Source organism: Lobosporangium transversale (genome assembly GCF_002105155.1).
Source record: "Lobosporangium transversale strain NRRL 3116 chromosome Unknown BCR41scaffold_115, whole genome shotgun sequence".
Taxonomy (NCBI): Eukaryota; Fungi; Mortierellomycota; class Mortierellomycetes; order Mortierellales; family Mortierellaceae; genus Lobosporangium; species Lobosporangium transversale.
The window spans coordinates 933-16846 of NW_019029093.1; the positions used below are offsets into that span (position 1 = coordinate 933).

Consider the following 15914-nt stretch of genomic DNA (forward strand, 5'->3'; position numbering starts at 1 on the left):
TACTGCGAAAGCCTCTTGAGTTGGCAGATATTGTCGACGTGTTTTGCTGTTGGCACCTGCTGAATCTAGTAGAGTGATAGCGGATGGTGAGAGTCCTGCATCTAGATCTTTACGTCGCCTCTTATTCTCCATGCTGTCAATGACCAGAGTGGATTCTTGCTGAGGAGATCGCTTGCGCTTCCGACGGCTGGTAGGACTGCTTCCCGAGGGATCGGGATTGGTGGTGCTACTGCCATCTCCTTGATGGTTGGGAACCATATTGCACTCGGCCACCATGGGGTTATTACTGTTGCTGTCAGTTTCTGGGTCTGTATCCTCTCCAAGATGATTGATAGAAGATTCCATGGGGGGCAAATGTAAAGGTTGCCCATCTCTGTCCAGTTGTGTTGAAGGGCGTCTATCTTCAGAGCATCTGGATGGAATTTCCATGAGACAAATGTCGGTAGCTGTTTGTTCTGTGCCGACGCAAATAGGTCCACCTGATGTGGCCCCCATTGGTGTTCCAGTTGTTGAAAGAATGGGCGACTGATCCTCCATTCCAATTGCGATATCATTCGCCGTGACGGTGCATCCGCTGGGTTGAATGCAGATGGGATGTATGTCGTCCGAAGTCGAGTCCCCGTTGCTAGGCAGTGACGCCATAACGTGTCCGCTAGTCTCATTAGTTCCGGAGACCTCGTCCCTCCGAACCTGTTGATGTGTGCAATCGTTGTCGTGTTGTCGCATATGATGTTGATCATTTTGCCCTGTGTTATTGGTAGTTGAACAGCTCGAAGAACTGTCTGTAGTTCCTTCCAGTTGATGTGGTGGTCTTTCTCTTGTGGAGTCCATTTGCCACTCCATGTTTGATTGTTGATCACGATCCCCCATCCGGTGTCCGATGCATCCGTGTATATGTCCATTTGTGTCTGTTGTTGAATCCATGACAGACCATTCCATGACGTCAATTGCTCCTTCCACCATTGAAGGTTCTCCTTGGCTGGTTCCGTGAGGGTGACCGTGTCCGACCAAGAAGCTCCCTTGGCTTTTAGTGCTGTGTTCTTGAGGTGAAGCAGATTCCGTGTCATGAATCGCGCTGGGAACACTGCCATAGATGTTGCCATTGCTTTCCCGACGAACGAAGAAAGTTCCCTTAAAGAAGTGGCGCCTTTTCGTAGTAGCTTTCCTGCCTCGCGCCGTATGTCCCTGACTTTGGATTTCGGAACTGTGACAGTCATATCCCGGGAGTTGATGGTGAAGCCTAAATGGTCTATTTTCTGTGACGGGATCAACGTAGACTTGGCTTCCTTGATGAGGAATCCTAGCGCTGCCAACTTGTCTTGCACTAGTTGAGTGAACTGGATTGATTGTTCTTTGTTCTTGGCTAGGATTATCAAATCGTCTAGGTACGCTGATATGCGAATTCCTCGTCGTCGTGCCCATTTGAGGAAAGGCTTGAGAACTTTGGTGAACACTAGCGGAGAGAGTGAGAGCCCGAAGGGAAGTGTACGGAATTGAAATTTCCGGTTCTTCCATTGGAACTGTAGATAATGACGATAATCTGGATGGATTAGTACGTGAAGAAATGCGTCTGATAGGTCGATGCTTGTCATAAAGTCGTTCTTCTGTAACATTGCGCATACTGTCGTCATCGTCTCCATTTTGAAGTGCCGCTCTGAGACGTAGGCATTCAACGGTCTTAGATTTAAGACTGGACGAATGTCCCCGGTTTTCTTGGGGATAGTGAATATTCGGCTCTTGAAACCAGGGCCCGAAGCGACCTCTATTGCTCTTTTGGCTAAGAGTGCGATTACCTCTTGATCGATCGCCTTCTCTTCCTCCGCTGCTACTCGAGCTTGGTACGCTGTTGAACTGGATATCGGTGGCCGTTTGTGGAAAGGGATTTTGAATCCCTCGGAGACGACCGACTTGACCCATTCGTTGTCGGTTATAGAACCCATCTGTAAATCTGTAAACGGCCACCTACTGCTGGCCTGCAGTCTGTGCCTGACTTGTCTGGTTGGATTGAGGGGTTTGGTAGCCTCGGCCTCGGCCTCGTCCCCCTCTCCTTGGATTTTGGCCTCGCCCAAAAAAAGAACCATTGTCATTTTGATAGTGGGCGGTCTGAGTTTGACCCGATGGATGAGATTGGCTAGAATTAGAAGTGGGTCTGTAAGTATTTGCGCTAAAGAAACTCCGGTTTTGAGTCCTCCTGTTGTATGCCCGTTGTCTTGTCGGGTTAGTAGCCTGACGAACACTCTTTGCCAATTTGCTGGCTTCAATGAAGTCTGAAGTAGAGACAATTGGTGGATCAAACTGTGTCCTTGGTGACTGAAATTTTGTGCGCTTGGTAAACAAGGTCCTCTCTGTCGCTTGACATTTGCTGTGCCAGGTGTGCAATATGTTCACGCATTGTCTGTGCGAGCTGTAAACACGCTTGTGCGACCGCAGGGTCAACTTCGTAGGAAAACATTTCCGTGGCAAATTGATCAAGTGGTCTTGTAAGGTTTGCCAATCGTGATTGATAGCGTGAGATTGTTTTGTCCATGGAACTGTGGTGAGAGGAAGAGTCGGGCCAGTCAATGAGTGCCGATTTGGGTGCAGAATAGGTTTGGGTTGTGTTTTTGGCAAAAGACTGCATCTCTTTAGCCATTTCTGTTGCATATGCAAGATCGTCTGCACGGTTTCCAGATTTATGTTTGAAAAAATCTTTCCCGTCCATTGCTGGGTAGTGGACGAGAATGGAGTCGTCAGGTGTAATTTCGTAAGCTGGTTCTTTTGGAACCAAGTAGGGGTTCGATCGACTGGATTCAGAGCTAGTCGAGAGAGCTTCAAGCCGGCTGGTGAGTGTAGCCAGCTGGCTCTGGAGAGAGTGTATAATTGGATCAGAAGTGTCATACTCGCTCATTTGGAACTTCAATACGCTGGATGTGTTCCTGAGCGAGAAAAAAGAAGATAGAGAGTAGATCAGAGCGAACGCTAGATTTTATTTATTTTATTTTTAGTTTTCTCGGTCAGAAGGAATAAAAAGAGGTCACACATATGGACCATGGCTACGAGGGATAATTGACAAAGTTTCAGTACGAATAGGAGCACTGCTTCTGTCTGCAAATTCCCAGAAGATATCTCTGAATCTTGTTCCAATTTGCGCTGCGCTTTTTTCTGTCAAGCACCTTGCAACTGTCTCTTCCTTTTATTCAAGTAAACCATTTTATTTCGATATTTTGCGATGTGTAAAGGAAGAAAGGATATTTTTTAAAGGTATACATGTAGAGAAATGAGCTTTTTTTTTGGAAGAGAGTGAAGATGAACACCAAAATGGCGGCCATGAGTGCTTCATAAACAATGTGACTGCGGTGATGTGAAAACGCAACAAATTAAGGTTTTTTCCCAAATTTTTTCGCGACTAGATGCGGGACACTATAGCCTTAATAACAGCGTCCTTACGACTGTCGAGAGTCCTTTGGGTTGTCAAAGTGAAACGAGCAATGGCAATTTTAAACAGTTTTTCGAACGTGTCTTGCGACAAAGGCCCGACATCAACGACATAATCTGAATTCCTGAGGACGGACCTTTCAAACTTTTGCAGTGCTCGTGAACACAACACACGCTCCACTATTTACACCACTCGTCCAAGTGTTGAAGCAACCCAGAGAACGCAGGACAGGAAGCCTACTTGTTGCTGAAGGTACGTTGTCGGGAAACAAAGCACCATGCTCATCGACAATGAAGAGAGTCTTTTTCCCTTGTTGTTGGAGTAAGTCTCCTAATATGTACTCGGCAATAGCTTCCACACTCCCACAATTTGCCATGGTGGAGAGCTCTTTTGCAGTCAAGATATCCTTATTGAGATCTAGGAAGCGTTGACAAATCACTCTTGATGCCCTCACATTCTCCTGACAATCAGCAAGGGTATTTGCGTCAGCGATGTAAAGAACTGGCCAGCCGTGAGCATATGCCTTAGCGGCAAGAAACCATGTTATATAGGACTTCCCGACCCCTTTGGGTCCAGTCAAACATTTTGCAAACCCCAAACCAGTCTCTTTCTTCATCTCTTCCCATAATTCCATCATCTGCTCGGTAAACAAGGAGACCTTGAATACCTGTTCCAAAGCCTATTGGGCGTTGACCAAGACTTTCTGTCTCAACTTGATCGCCAACCCTGACATTCTTCAGTGATGAGAAGCTCAAGCGACTTTTCGGCTGGCACCAGGTACTATTGAGCATGTCTGTCATGAGCTTGGGCAAATATACTGTCTCCCCATTGGCTAAAGTATACAACGGTCCTTCGGGTATCGAGGGACGACGGCGTTTCGAATAGCGCCCTTTGAGCATATAAGAATAGTGGGATGGCGTGAGTATGTAATAAATAAACGAGCATCCTCAAGTATCATCAAAACCATAAATATAGTCGGAGTGATCAACTCACCTCTTGAACTCTCGTCTCCTACGTCTTCTAGGTCCCTTTTTGGGCATCTCGGGGCTGTTTAATACCCATAGAATAATAAACAAGAGGATAGTTAGATATGGGGCTTTGATAAAAGCTATGATGATGTAATACACTATCCAATGGTCATGTTGCCACATGCTTCATCAACTGAAAATATCAAAAACCAGTCCGTCGAGAGTGCAATTCGCGAATTGAAAATTCTAATAATCATTTGATCAAACCAGCACCTACAGCTGATGGACGTAAATGAACCCGAACCACGAACAAAAAAAAAAAAAAAAAAAAAAAAAAACAACGCTGTGAAAGGACGAAAAAAATAGCAGTGGGAGTCTGAGGATGTGTACGGCCATGGGGGAGACTTTTTAAATTCTTTTATAGAGAAGAAATCCAAAGTCGCCCCAGTTAAATAGTTAAGCCGAGATACATCTCAACAACATAAAAAAGAGAGGAGATACCACATGACCGTGTTGGGACAGGAATAAGTTTCATCAGTTGAAAACATAATCATCAGTTCACCAAGAGCTAAATACATACCTTGCGGCGCCTGCTTGACAATAAACGGATGCCGTTCGGCTAGTCATCACGTCCAACTTAACTGAACAACCGGGAGAGATATTTACGGCAAAAGATCTTGCTTTCCTCTCAGCAATGCAATGTATTGTTAGCTTGGCTGGCTCGGGATTTTGGGCTCGTGCTTGGTTGGCTTGGGGATTTTGGGCTCATTAGTGCTTGAAGACCCTTCGTTCGCTTCTCCTTTTCTTTCTTCTTTCTTTCCATACGGTTTATTTTGAGTATTTGGAAGTAGTGATGATATTTCGCTGTTTTCCATTGTGATCTCGAAACTGGTTAAAAACAAAGGAAAATGGACAGAGAGCAGAGAATAGGGATATTAGATAGGAATGCTAAAGGATGTTAATTGTAGTAGCAGGATGGTTCAAAGTTTTGAAGTTGTGATAGAGGAAAGAAAATAAAAAGTTGTATGCGCGAAGCAGGGACGAGGTTTTATGTCACCATGATAATATATTGTTTCAGTCTCGCCACCAGGTCACCAGTCCGAGGTTGAAGCTCACGTGAGGACAAACGCGTATTGCAATTTGTGACCAATCTTAGGTTGATTGCTTAGTAAAAAATAAAATAAAATAGCTTACTCGCAACACAAAGAATTGTTTAAACTTACATAGTTATATGTATGTGGAAGCTTGATAGAGTGTTGCCTTGCTTCGTAATCAAATCTAGACCAAGGAGGATTATCGAGACCCCACGCACAGCCCTTCAAAGCATCCCTCAAATATAGATCAGCTCCCGAGCCTGCTCCCCAGTCAGATACAAGGATGTTCCGAATGCTTCAATGTTAACACCGACTACCGACTTCTTGCTGAGGTTTTCATTTGCCTAGCCCCGCTTGTTGACTCTGGGGATAGAGATGATGTCGGACTTAAATCAGTACCTTTGCTGCCGCCTACTGATTTTTGTATAAAATTGCTGGTGGCGGCACAAGGGGTTTAGGAGGGGTGCGATTGGAGTGTATAATATGAAGTGAGAAATAGCCAGCAGGCTTCAAGTACTCGTTTTCAATAAATATCCGACATAGCAATCGATAAAGCTTTTTTAATAAAAGAGCTCTTGGGATCATCCTCGCCAATTCAAATGCAGAGTATAAATTGACTAGTGAATACATTGTGGTGAGCACGACCCACACCCAGCCGCGCTTGTGGTGGTCCGGTACGGACATGGAGGGGATTTGATGAAAGTATATTTGTGTAAGTGATATGAAATCAACGCCTGATTTGCCTCGTCTACTTTCTTTTTTCTGCAACTTGGCAGATTCAGTAGACTGCAAGTAGCGAATTTGTCGTATTCTTCCTCCTGACCATCTTTATAGTTAGATCCCCTTTGATGGCCAGTTCTTTGATTAATATTCAAAAATAACGGGAATCGAATCTTGAACGCTTTTTAAACAGAACCCCACTAAACACAACAAACACTTTAAGCGGTGCATTCCATCAAGTCTACAGCCAATGAGCAAAGGCATTACATCGGCCTTGCTTGAGAAAAATACTGAGACCATGTAGTTGTGAATGCAACTAACCAACTAAACACATAAGCCGCTAAGCCATGCTTTCCAATGAAAAAGAGCGATGCACCGGTGTTGTTCTCCCCTCCAAAAAAAATAGGAGCAGCATCTTCCTCGCCTTTTGCACTACCTGGTTAAGTTGCTGTAATCAGCCCAAAAGTGCAAAAGTCCACCCAAGTGGTGGACCTTATATGTGGTTTATGGAGGCCAATAGCACCAAAGCTACCCATGTTTTTTGATTGGATTGCGCCTCAGGGTCATAAATATGCCCAAACGGCAATGCTACCAGTTACTTTCGCGGAGCGACTTGCTACCAGGAACTAGTGCAGCTATTCTATTTACCCTTCTACATATTTCGCCTTCTATCGAGGAAGAGACCACAATCATAATAATCAAGGCTACCCTATCAACACTTCAGACCAAACAATGTTTATTGCTAATTGTTTACTATGCTTTCACTTCTAAGCTGCATCCTACCCCAAGGATGGCCAGATATTTGAGCCTTTGGAAGTAAGTAGCTTTGATATGTGTGGATTATTGTGTGCTTGCTGGTAGCCTTTAGTTATATGTTGATTTTTTTTTTTGTATATTTTTTTGGTGGTGCCTTGAATGATTGGCATTGGTGGCCTCTGATTGACTGACTTTGGTCGACTGGCCTTTTCGACTGTCTATGGTTGGCTTTCTTTAGTTGGCTGTCTAGAGCTGGCTGTCTAGAGCTGGCTGTCTAGAGCTGGCTGTCTTTGCTTGAACTGGCTGTGAATTGTCCGGTTTCTGTATTCCGGTCTCGACCATCGACATCGGCCATCTGGCACCCCTTCGGTTGATTTGGCTGAGACGGAGTGTATTGCTTCAATCAAACCAGCCTATGTTGCTTTGGTTGGGGGATTCACGGCTATCTTGACTAGCACTGCTCTTAGTGGTTTGATTGAGGCAGCCTGTGCTTGATATGATCAAACCGCCTTACTGTTGGCTTTAATTGAGGTTGCCTTTGGGTGATTTAGTTGAAGCCGCCTATGTCCGGTCTGGCTGCGGGCCACTATGCTTGATCGAGCGGAGGTTGCTGGATGGGACTGCCTTGTATTAACCTTAGTTGCGGAAGTCTTCGGTTGACTATGGCTTTGGCGTTGGCTTTGGCGTTGGCTTTGGCGTTGGCTTTGGCGTTGGCTTTGGCGTTGGATTTGGCATTGGCTTGACTTTTTTTTTTTTATTTTTCTTTTTCTCATCTTTTTTTGTTTTTACTCTGTGCTTCGGTTTTTATCTTTTTTTTTTTTTGTTCTTTTTTGCGTTTTGGTTATTTGCTTTTTTTTGTTCTTTGTTTTGTGTTTTAGTTATTTGCTTTTTTTTTGTTGTTGTTATTGCTGGATGCTGGGTGTTGTCTGCTGACTTCTGGCGCTTGACTATCGGCTTTCGGCCCTCGGTTGCTGTCTGCTTTCTGTTGGCCCTGCGTTCCGAGCCGCATTCGAAGCACGGTGCTTCTCGGTCTATTGTTGTGCCTCAGGACCCTCTACTCCCCTTATGAGCCTTGCTCTCACTTCTCCAAGCAGAGGTCTCATTGCAATAGTCTATCGAACGACTAGCCAATGAAGCCTTACTATGACCAGAGCACCTTTGGTTCAGACGGCAGGTAACAGGTCACACAACATGACGCCTTTACGCCATGCACTACACACTACAAGCCAGGCGCCTGGTGCAGCTTCGCTAATTGAGGTGATCTAAGAATGGCGTCAGTAACAATTGAACTATTTACTAAACACTATAGAGCTCGAGTTGCCAAGATCCCACCTAAACAGAGAGAACAAAAGCAATGGTAGAATCAAGTTAATATGCTCTTTGCTATGTATGCGCATGTATACTTACCTGAGGTGTTATCAGGCCTTGATAACACCTGATCCTGATCCTGGTCCTGATCCTGATCCTGCTGGAGGGGGGACCTCCTTGAGGGCCGAGACTCGAGCTCTATAGGCCTAGTAAAACAGGCCACTGCTACTGACTTACCATATTGGATGACCACAACTGTGTGTCATCTGTTACCTACGCGAAATCCCCAAAGGCACTCGGGTCAAAGTAAGGTCCAGAGACTAGGGCTCTCTAGAGCTACTACAATGACCCCCTTCAAGGAGTTGCGAGGCCCGGCGGAGGCTCGGCGGGCCAGAGCCCAAGCGGATGAGCCTCTAAGGGGGAGAAGCAAAAAAAAAAACACGTGTGGTTAGAATATTTGGTAATCAGAGCACAGCAGCAGAGAGTACAGACAGAAAGTCACGACATGTACTCTAAAAGAACTATACTTACAGCTCCGCTTTCGCTCCGTTTTGATAAGCACTGCAAGGGCTCATTGCAGTCTTTGGGACAATCGTCGCCGTGCGCCTAGGGCTAGTGGCCCTGTTACAGCTAGAAGGAGGAAGACAAAAAAAAAAAAAAAAAAAAAAAAAAAAAAAGAACGAAGATAGCTTTGTAAGTATGCTAAGCTTATTCATAGTAGGGACAACAGTGGATAATCACAAGCAAGACAAAACGAAGCCATGCATAAACTATATACTTACTTGATGACAGCAGCGAGGGGCACTTCTGTGGATGACCAGGTGAGGTTTTTTTTTTTGATTTTTCTGGTCTGTAGTTTGCTGTTGAGTTGCTCAGAGTGTATCCTGGTTCTGCTCTGTAACTGGCTAAGAGTTTGTATCATTTGTGGTCTAACAGTGCTGTAAAAAGAGAGAGAAAGGGAGGTAGACAGGAAGTGAAAAGTCAGAACAAGTACAGTGCAGCATAAGGTGAGAGAGTCGAGGACTTCAGTAAGGGTGAATATTTGTGAAGTGTTGCTTACCTTTCATATTGGTTGAGGAGACTGAGCTGGAAGAGAAGAGAAAAAGCGAAAGAAAAGAAAAGAAAGAAAAGAAAAGAAAAGAAAAGAAAAGTCTATTTTATATCGAAAGCACTCGCGAGTAAAAGACGAATGGATGAATGATGACTAGTTTTTGAAATTATTACAATAGCTAATTTTTTTTACCTTTGGACCAGGGAAAGCGAGACCGATTCTTCCAAAGTATTGACTGGATAACGAATACATATTCAGCATCTTGCTTTTCCGCGCCTGCCCAGGGAGTTTATTAAAAAATGAAATAAAATGAAATATAATATATTACAATAAAATAAAATAAAATAAATAAATAAAATAAAATAAAATAAAATAAAATAAAATAAAATAAAATAAAATAAAATAAAATAAAATAAAATAAAATAAATAAAATAAAATAAATAAAATAAAATAAAATAAAATAAAATAAAATAAAATAAAATAAAATAAAATAAAATAAAATAAAATAAAATAAAATAAAATAAAATAAAATAAAATAAAATAAAATAAATAAAATAAAATAAAACGAGCCGGAGACCGTGGCTTCGCCACGGTCGGCTCTTGCCTCGTTAGAAAATTTAATGCTTAGCCTCGTAAGACAACAAAAAGAAACATTGTCTACAGCAGCAAAAGGTTTATATTTTGACATAGGAATGAAGACAATAAACTCACGTAGGCCTTTGGCCTTTTACTACTGTAAAATTATGTGTAAACTGTACGTTTTTTTTATTACAAAACTAAAATTCAAAGCTAAAATACAGTAGATAAAACGCAATAAAGTAGAATACAAAATATACAAAATATACAAAATAAAATACAGACGAAACTACAATCAAGAGGGAGAATATCTGATAATCACAACATTTGATAGATTAACGACGGCGAGGAGGTAACGCAGTAAATGGCAATCAAAAGACAATGTGGCTATAAAGCATCTTTGAAGACAATGTTCCGTGTGTATGTTCCTAGCCTATCTCTTACCTTGCCGTTCGCGATAAGTACCTTAAGATTATTTGGGTCTGTACACCGTGACAAAGCAACGTAGAGATGACCATGACTGAAAACATCTTGAGGAAGATAAACACCAACATGTTTGAGTGTCTGTCCCTGGGACTTGTTGATGGTCATGGCGAAGGCAGGCTTGACTGGAAATTGTCGTCTGCAGAACATGATCGGAGAAGAATGATCATCAAGTGTCGTAAGCGGTATGCGAGGAATAAAGACACACTCTCCTTGAAATTGTCCTTTCATAATCTCGGCCTGGATCATTCTTGTGCCTAATGCACGTACAATCATGCGAGTACCATTACATAGTCCGCGCATTGGGTTCAAATTGCGAAGAAGGATGACGGGCTGACCAACCTTTAGCTCCAGTTTAAACGGAGGCAAGCCTGGCGGGGAGAGGTTGTTCAGGTATTCCACAGGATAGTGAGCCGTAGCTGCTGCTTCGGGGTCTTGAAGGCTATCTTGACCAATATAACTGACTGACTGCTGGGTGCTACAGAGCATACTGGTGGCTAGTTGATTCAGTTTATCGACATCCTCATTAAGGGGACTCAAGATAGCGCGCTCAATGAGCAACTCAGGAAGGAGTCTAGCATTTTCGATATCCGGAAATATCTGCTTAATGAGTAATCGCTCATGTTCATAGTCCTTATTCACAGCTGAGGCTTCCAGGACTAAATTGTCGGGTATCCTGACATAGTCTCCATGTGTGCCAATGGTAACTGTCTGCTCTGTTCCTTCACCGATTCGAAGCAGCCATTCAACGAACGCTTGGTTTTCAGGATGGCTATTAACTCGCATATTCTTGCTCACCTGAGTGTTGTCACTGAGGGCCAAATATAAGACCTTTTCAATGAAGCATCCTCAATTTGAGCCTGGGTCCCACGGACGACAACCGGAAGTACCTGCCTGAAGTCGCCTCCAAAAACAAATACCTTGCCACCAAATAGAGTGTCCTGCTCCATAATATCCCGAAGCAGCCTGTCAACAGCCTCAAAACAATGCTTATGCTGCAATGGAGCCTCATCCCAGAAGACGACGGCAGCATTACGTATTTTGACTGCAGCATCTTGCCGCATGCTAAGGTTACAGATGGAGCGACAGTCCACTGGAATTGGTATCTTAAACGTGGAGTGGGCTGTATGACCATCATGAAGGATGAGAGAGGCGATCCCTGATGAGGCAACGGCAATCACATTTAGTTTAGTTGGCCAGTGATGCAGCCAATGAGTGTGTTGTATAAAAATGATTTGCCTGTTCCTCCTGGCCCATCAATAAAAAACAATCTCTCATGGACCTCGCTTTTGGCTGCTTTAATGATGTGCTCGAAGGCGATTTCTGATCGGAATTCAAGTGAACCACATTATTTAGCGCCTCTTGTTCAAATCTCCATTGTTTGTGTGCTTCACCGGCCTGCTTTCCCTCTGTAAGGCATTGTCAAACTCTTGAGGCATCTCTGAAAAGTTAGCTAGGCAAGACCCAAGCTCCTTTAGTATTTCATTTAGGTCGTAAAGTGCTAAGCTTATAGCCTGTTCCTCTGCGTTGCTGCCTGCAGTAATAGTAGTCGTTTCTCCTTGTAGCCCTCTACACCTATGAAGGAAGTCTTCAGATAGGTCCCCCATGAAGCGAGTCCATAAACTCAGCGGCTCGGACAGGCTACAGTTGACCATCATAAGAGCAAATAGATGTCGCAGCATCCTAGGTGATTGATATGCAGATGCTTCTTCTAAGCAACGACACCATTCTTCATCATCCAAGTAGACCATGAGCAAGAGCAGCGGAATAGAACGTATCAAAAGTCTGGTTGGTTTCTGGTATCGTACGAAGCTCTGCAAAGCTCTTTGCTCTTTGACGTGCATAAGCAATAGTCGAAGACAGTATCGCTCACGTTCTTTTGGCTGGACAAAATACATCCTGGAGAGAACCTTCGTACTATTGGCCCTAACCCTCGCCTTCCAGCTCCTGCTGCGCTTGTGCCATGTATAGTGGTAAGGTGTATCTGGATACAAATAGTATTCTGATACGCTGATATCGCCCGCAGTTTCTGCATTTGCCGCGATTGCAGCTTCTGCCTTAAAACTCCTTCTCGGTCGCGGCGTTGAGCTTGAACCAACCATTAGCTGGGTGTCTTGTCACGAGAGACGACGTCTTCGAGGTTAGCATCGGAATTAAAGACACTTGTGTGGTCTTCTAGATGAAGAGACAGTCGGACGACATTATGAGACTGTTCATATAATGCAAAACATAGATGCGCCATAAACTCTCGCAAGTAGCACGTAGCGGCTATCCCTATAGTTGGTGACTTCATCAGTATTATCAACTTCCCCATCTGCCGCTACAACAGCGATTGATGCTCTGTCATGGCCTTGTGCACATATTTGTAAAATATTTAACCGAGAACCGACCCACATATTTCGACTTAATATGCGCATTATACTTGGTGGAAAGCCATAAGTTGTGGGGAACAACCCAAGTGTTGTCGATGGGTTGCCTTTTGAGTTGACGAAGGAACGTTCAGGATTGTTAGGTCGACGGTAATTTGGATAGCCGTCTTCGCTTCTTGTGGTAGTTTCCAAAACAAACGCGGGTACTTTTTTACTGCTTTCCCTTCGACCATGCATGGTGCTCGAGGATTATGAACTCCACATGGCCCATGTATCATGTGGGATGTCACTGTCTCGTACGCTAGTGGGGCGCTATTTCGATCAGGAATTTCTGCAGACACAAAAGAGTCAAAATGGTCTGTTGTTCGAGGCTTGTCCCTGTCATCAAGGATTATGAGGAGGTGCTGGTGCGGCAGACCACGTTTCTGGAACTCAACGACCCAATTGTAGGCGATACCTTCCCTAGGGTATCTTTTTTGAAAAGATCGTGCTCTAGAGCCTTCTTCTTGAGGTTGAACACACGCACACAAAGGTCCGGCCGGTCAGCTGCTGTTTGGCCTTCATAAAGGGCCTCCTGAATCTCTGGCCATTGAGGATTACATGTAAAGGTGATAAAGAGGTCGGGTTTGCCAAACTTGCGGACCATGGCAATGGCATCCTGGAACAGCTGCTGCATAAACCTAGGGCCTCCGACATAGGAAGATGGTAGGATGATTCGCTTCCCAATTTCTCTGGTCTGAGATTCAACTCAATCGCATCTACTACACCTAGGTATGCATCTGCTTTCAGTTTAGATTGGTTCAAACTGATATAAAGAAGCCGAGATGTCTCCAACTTGTAATATTGGTCAACAATATATTGGTGTGCCAAGCGTGGAAGGAGCCAAATATAGGACCGTCGGTCTGTTGGGCTCATTGGACGATTCTGCAGTCTGTACGCGTAAAACTCCCTCTGACTGACGAAATCTCGTCTTTTCCTTGTCCGAACCTCGTTGATCTCTATCTGTTCATCCTCAGTCCTTTCGTCGTCGCTGCCTTCAGGGGACCCTGCAGAGCTGATTCTGGCCTAGTCGTCTTCCTATATGTGCCGTATGTCCATCCATCCTCTCCGTTCGGATGCAAGAGTACGTAATGAAGGCTATCGTAAGATCGATGGGTTTCGTCAATCCTCTGTAAACCACCTCCCCTGTACTCAATAATGATATCCCTTTCTCTGACTTCGCTACCATCGCCAGGCATCAAAACAGCGATTTCAGAGGACGAAGGAAGATCATATTGTCTTTGGTTTTGGCCCCTTTGATTGCGTTTAGCACGGATGGCGATCCTCATTTGAGTATCTTGGCCGTTCGCGCGCTCCTTAATATTCCTGAGCTGGCGGGCCATTGGGTGATGCTGTTCAAGAAGTTGCTGTAGTTCTATAAGCAAGTTATTATCAAGAGAGTCTTCGAAATAGCCGTTGCGGACTCTGGCCTGCTCTTGGGGGTCATGAATGTGACTGTGGATTTGCAAAAACTGGGGATCTATGCCTTCGGGCGGATTCATAGGACCAATCAAGTGAGCAATGCCGCCGATGATACGGAAGGTGTACACGCCTTGTTGGCCGTTTGCAAGGCTCCTATCATGGTTCACCTTCATTGATGTAAAGGAAAGAGCACAGTTGTATTGCCGTGCATGGCTGCGGAATGCTCTGCTTTCCGCATTTTGCTCTCCAAAAAGCTCTACCAAGCGTGGGATATGCCCTAGATGAGGGATTTTTATTTGACCTCTTCCACAACATAAGGAAAATTCTGGTCGTTGTCTGCTGCTGCCTTGGATGCGTTCTTCGATAAACATGAAGGCATCGCAATAAGGGCACTGGGTCATCGGTTCTAAGCGATGCCTATGGCGCTCGATATTAGGGCCTGAGACCAAATCTTCCCGGAATTTCCTTCTACCGAGAGGAAGGGTGTCATCTTCATCACTATTGTATTTAGATAGAGCCCCGATTTTTTAAAAAAAAAAAAAAGAAAAAATTGAAAGGATTCGATTAAAATTAAAAAAAAAAAAAAAAAAAAAAAAAAAGAGGACTTACTTTATAACAGGACATGTGTTTCGGTTATGTCCTTGCTGATTGCATCTACTACATACTCGAGCTACGGGGGGTTGGCAGGTAGGTTGTATTCTGAAGACTGATGTCACATAAAATGCATATAATATGATATAGTACGAAAAAATTAAAAAAATTAAAAAAATTAAAAAAAAAAATAAAAAAAAAAAAAAAGGAAATAAAGAGTGAACAAAATGTAGCTCACCTTCGCCTTTGTGTGGGTCTCTCATTTTCGATATCAAGGTCATGGTCTAAGCTTCGCTCGCGCACTGCTCCATGATTGGCTTCATTTTGGATATGGCTGCTAAATCAATGGATCAATGGACAGTAATAATCCGTTATAAAGTCAAATCGATGGCGAGGAAGAGTATGATTATATGAAATATTTAAAGTACGTAGAGCCCACCTTTCAGCACTCGGACATGTACTTCGATTATGTCCTGGGCGATTGCAAGTGCTACACATATGCGGCCTTTGGGGCTGGCTAACAATATTTGCCCTTATATATATATGATGAGAATAAAATAATAGAGGGCTAAATAAATAAAATAAAAAAACAAAATAAAAAACAAATAAAATAATCACTTCTTTACCCTCCCGTGGGACCAATAACCTGCTCCAGGCGTGAAGCGGAGGGAAGGTTTGTGCGAAGCTCAACACGCTCTGTTTTTTGAGGGCAGAGCCGCCTATCATGCTTTTCACTGTTGCACAGACTACAGGTGCGGACCATGTCTTTATGAAATCTAGGTGCTGAGAGAAAAATTCAAATTGACAATATTGTAATTGTGTTGGGTGAAAAAGACAGAAAAGGCCTTTGGCAGCGCTGCCTACCTACTATATCCTCTACCACATTATCGATGGATAAGTTTTGACACTTTTATTCTATTTCACCGCCAGAAATAAAAACTGGTCAAAATGAGAATGATTTTTCATTTTGACCAGTCTTTATGGATTCTCCCAGTGCTCCTATTCGAACTGAAATTTTGTCAATTATGATGTTTCAGTTTAAAAAAATAAATATCAAATGACAAAATTTAGTTCGAATAGGAGCACTGGATTCTCCTACAGAAAACAGAGCTCTGGCGACGT

At 43.7% G+C, this 15914-nt stretch overlaps 1 protein-coding gene across 1 annotated transcript; it reads right to left on the bottom strand.

The window, feature by feature from the left end:
* Window positions 1–2290: 2290 nt before the first annotated feature.
* Window positions 2291–4455, bottom strand: BCR41DRAFT_402741 (hypothetical protein; the record flags this gene model as incomplete). The annotated part of the gene is made up of 5 exons (XM_022029338.1): window positions 2291–2915; window positions 3399–3570; window positions 3656–4094; window positions 4259–4304; window positions 4409–4455. 5 exons carry the CDS (start codon window positions 4453–4455, stop codon window positions 2291–2293), a joined length of 1329 nt encoding a protein of 442 aa, XP_021875041.1.
* Window positions 4456–15914: the final 11459 nt, after the last annotated feature.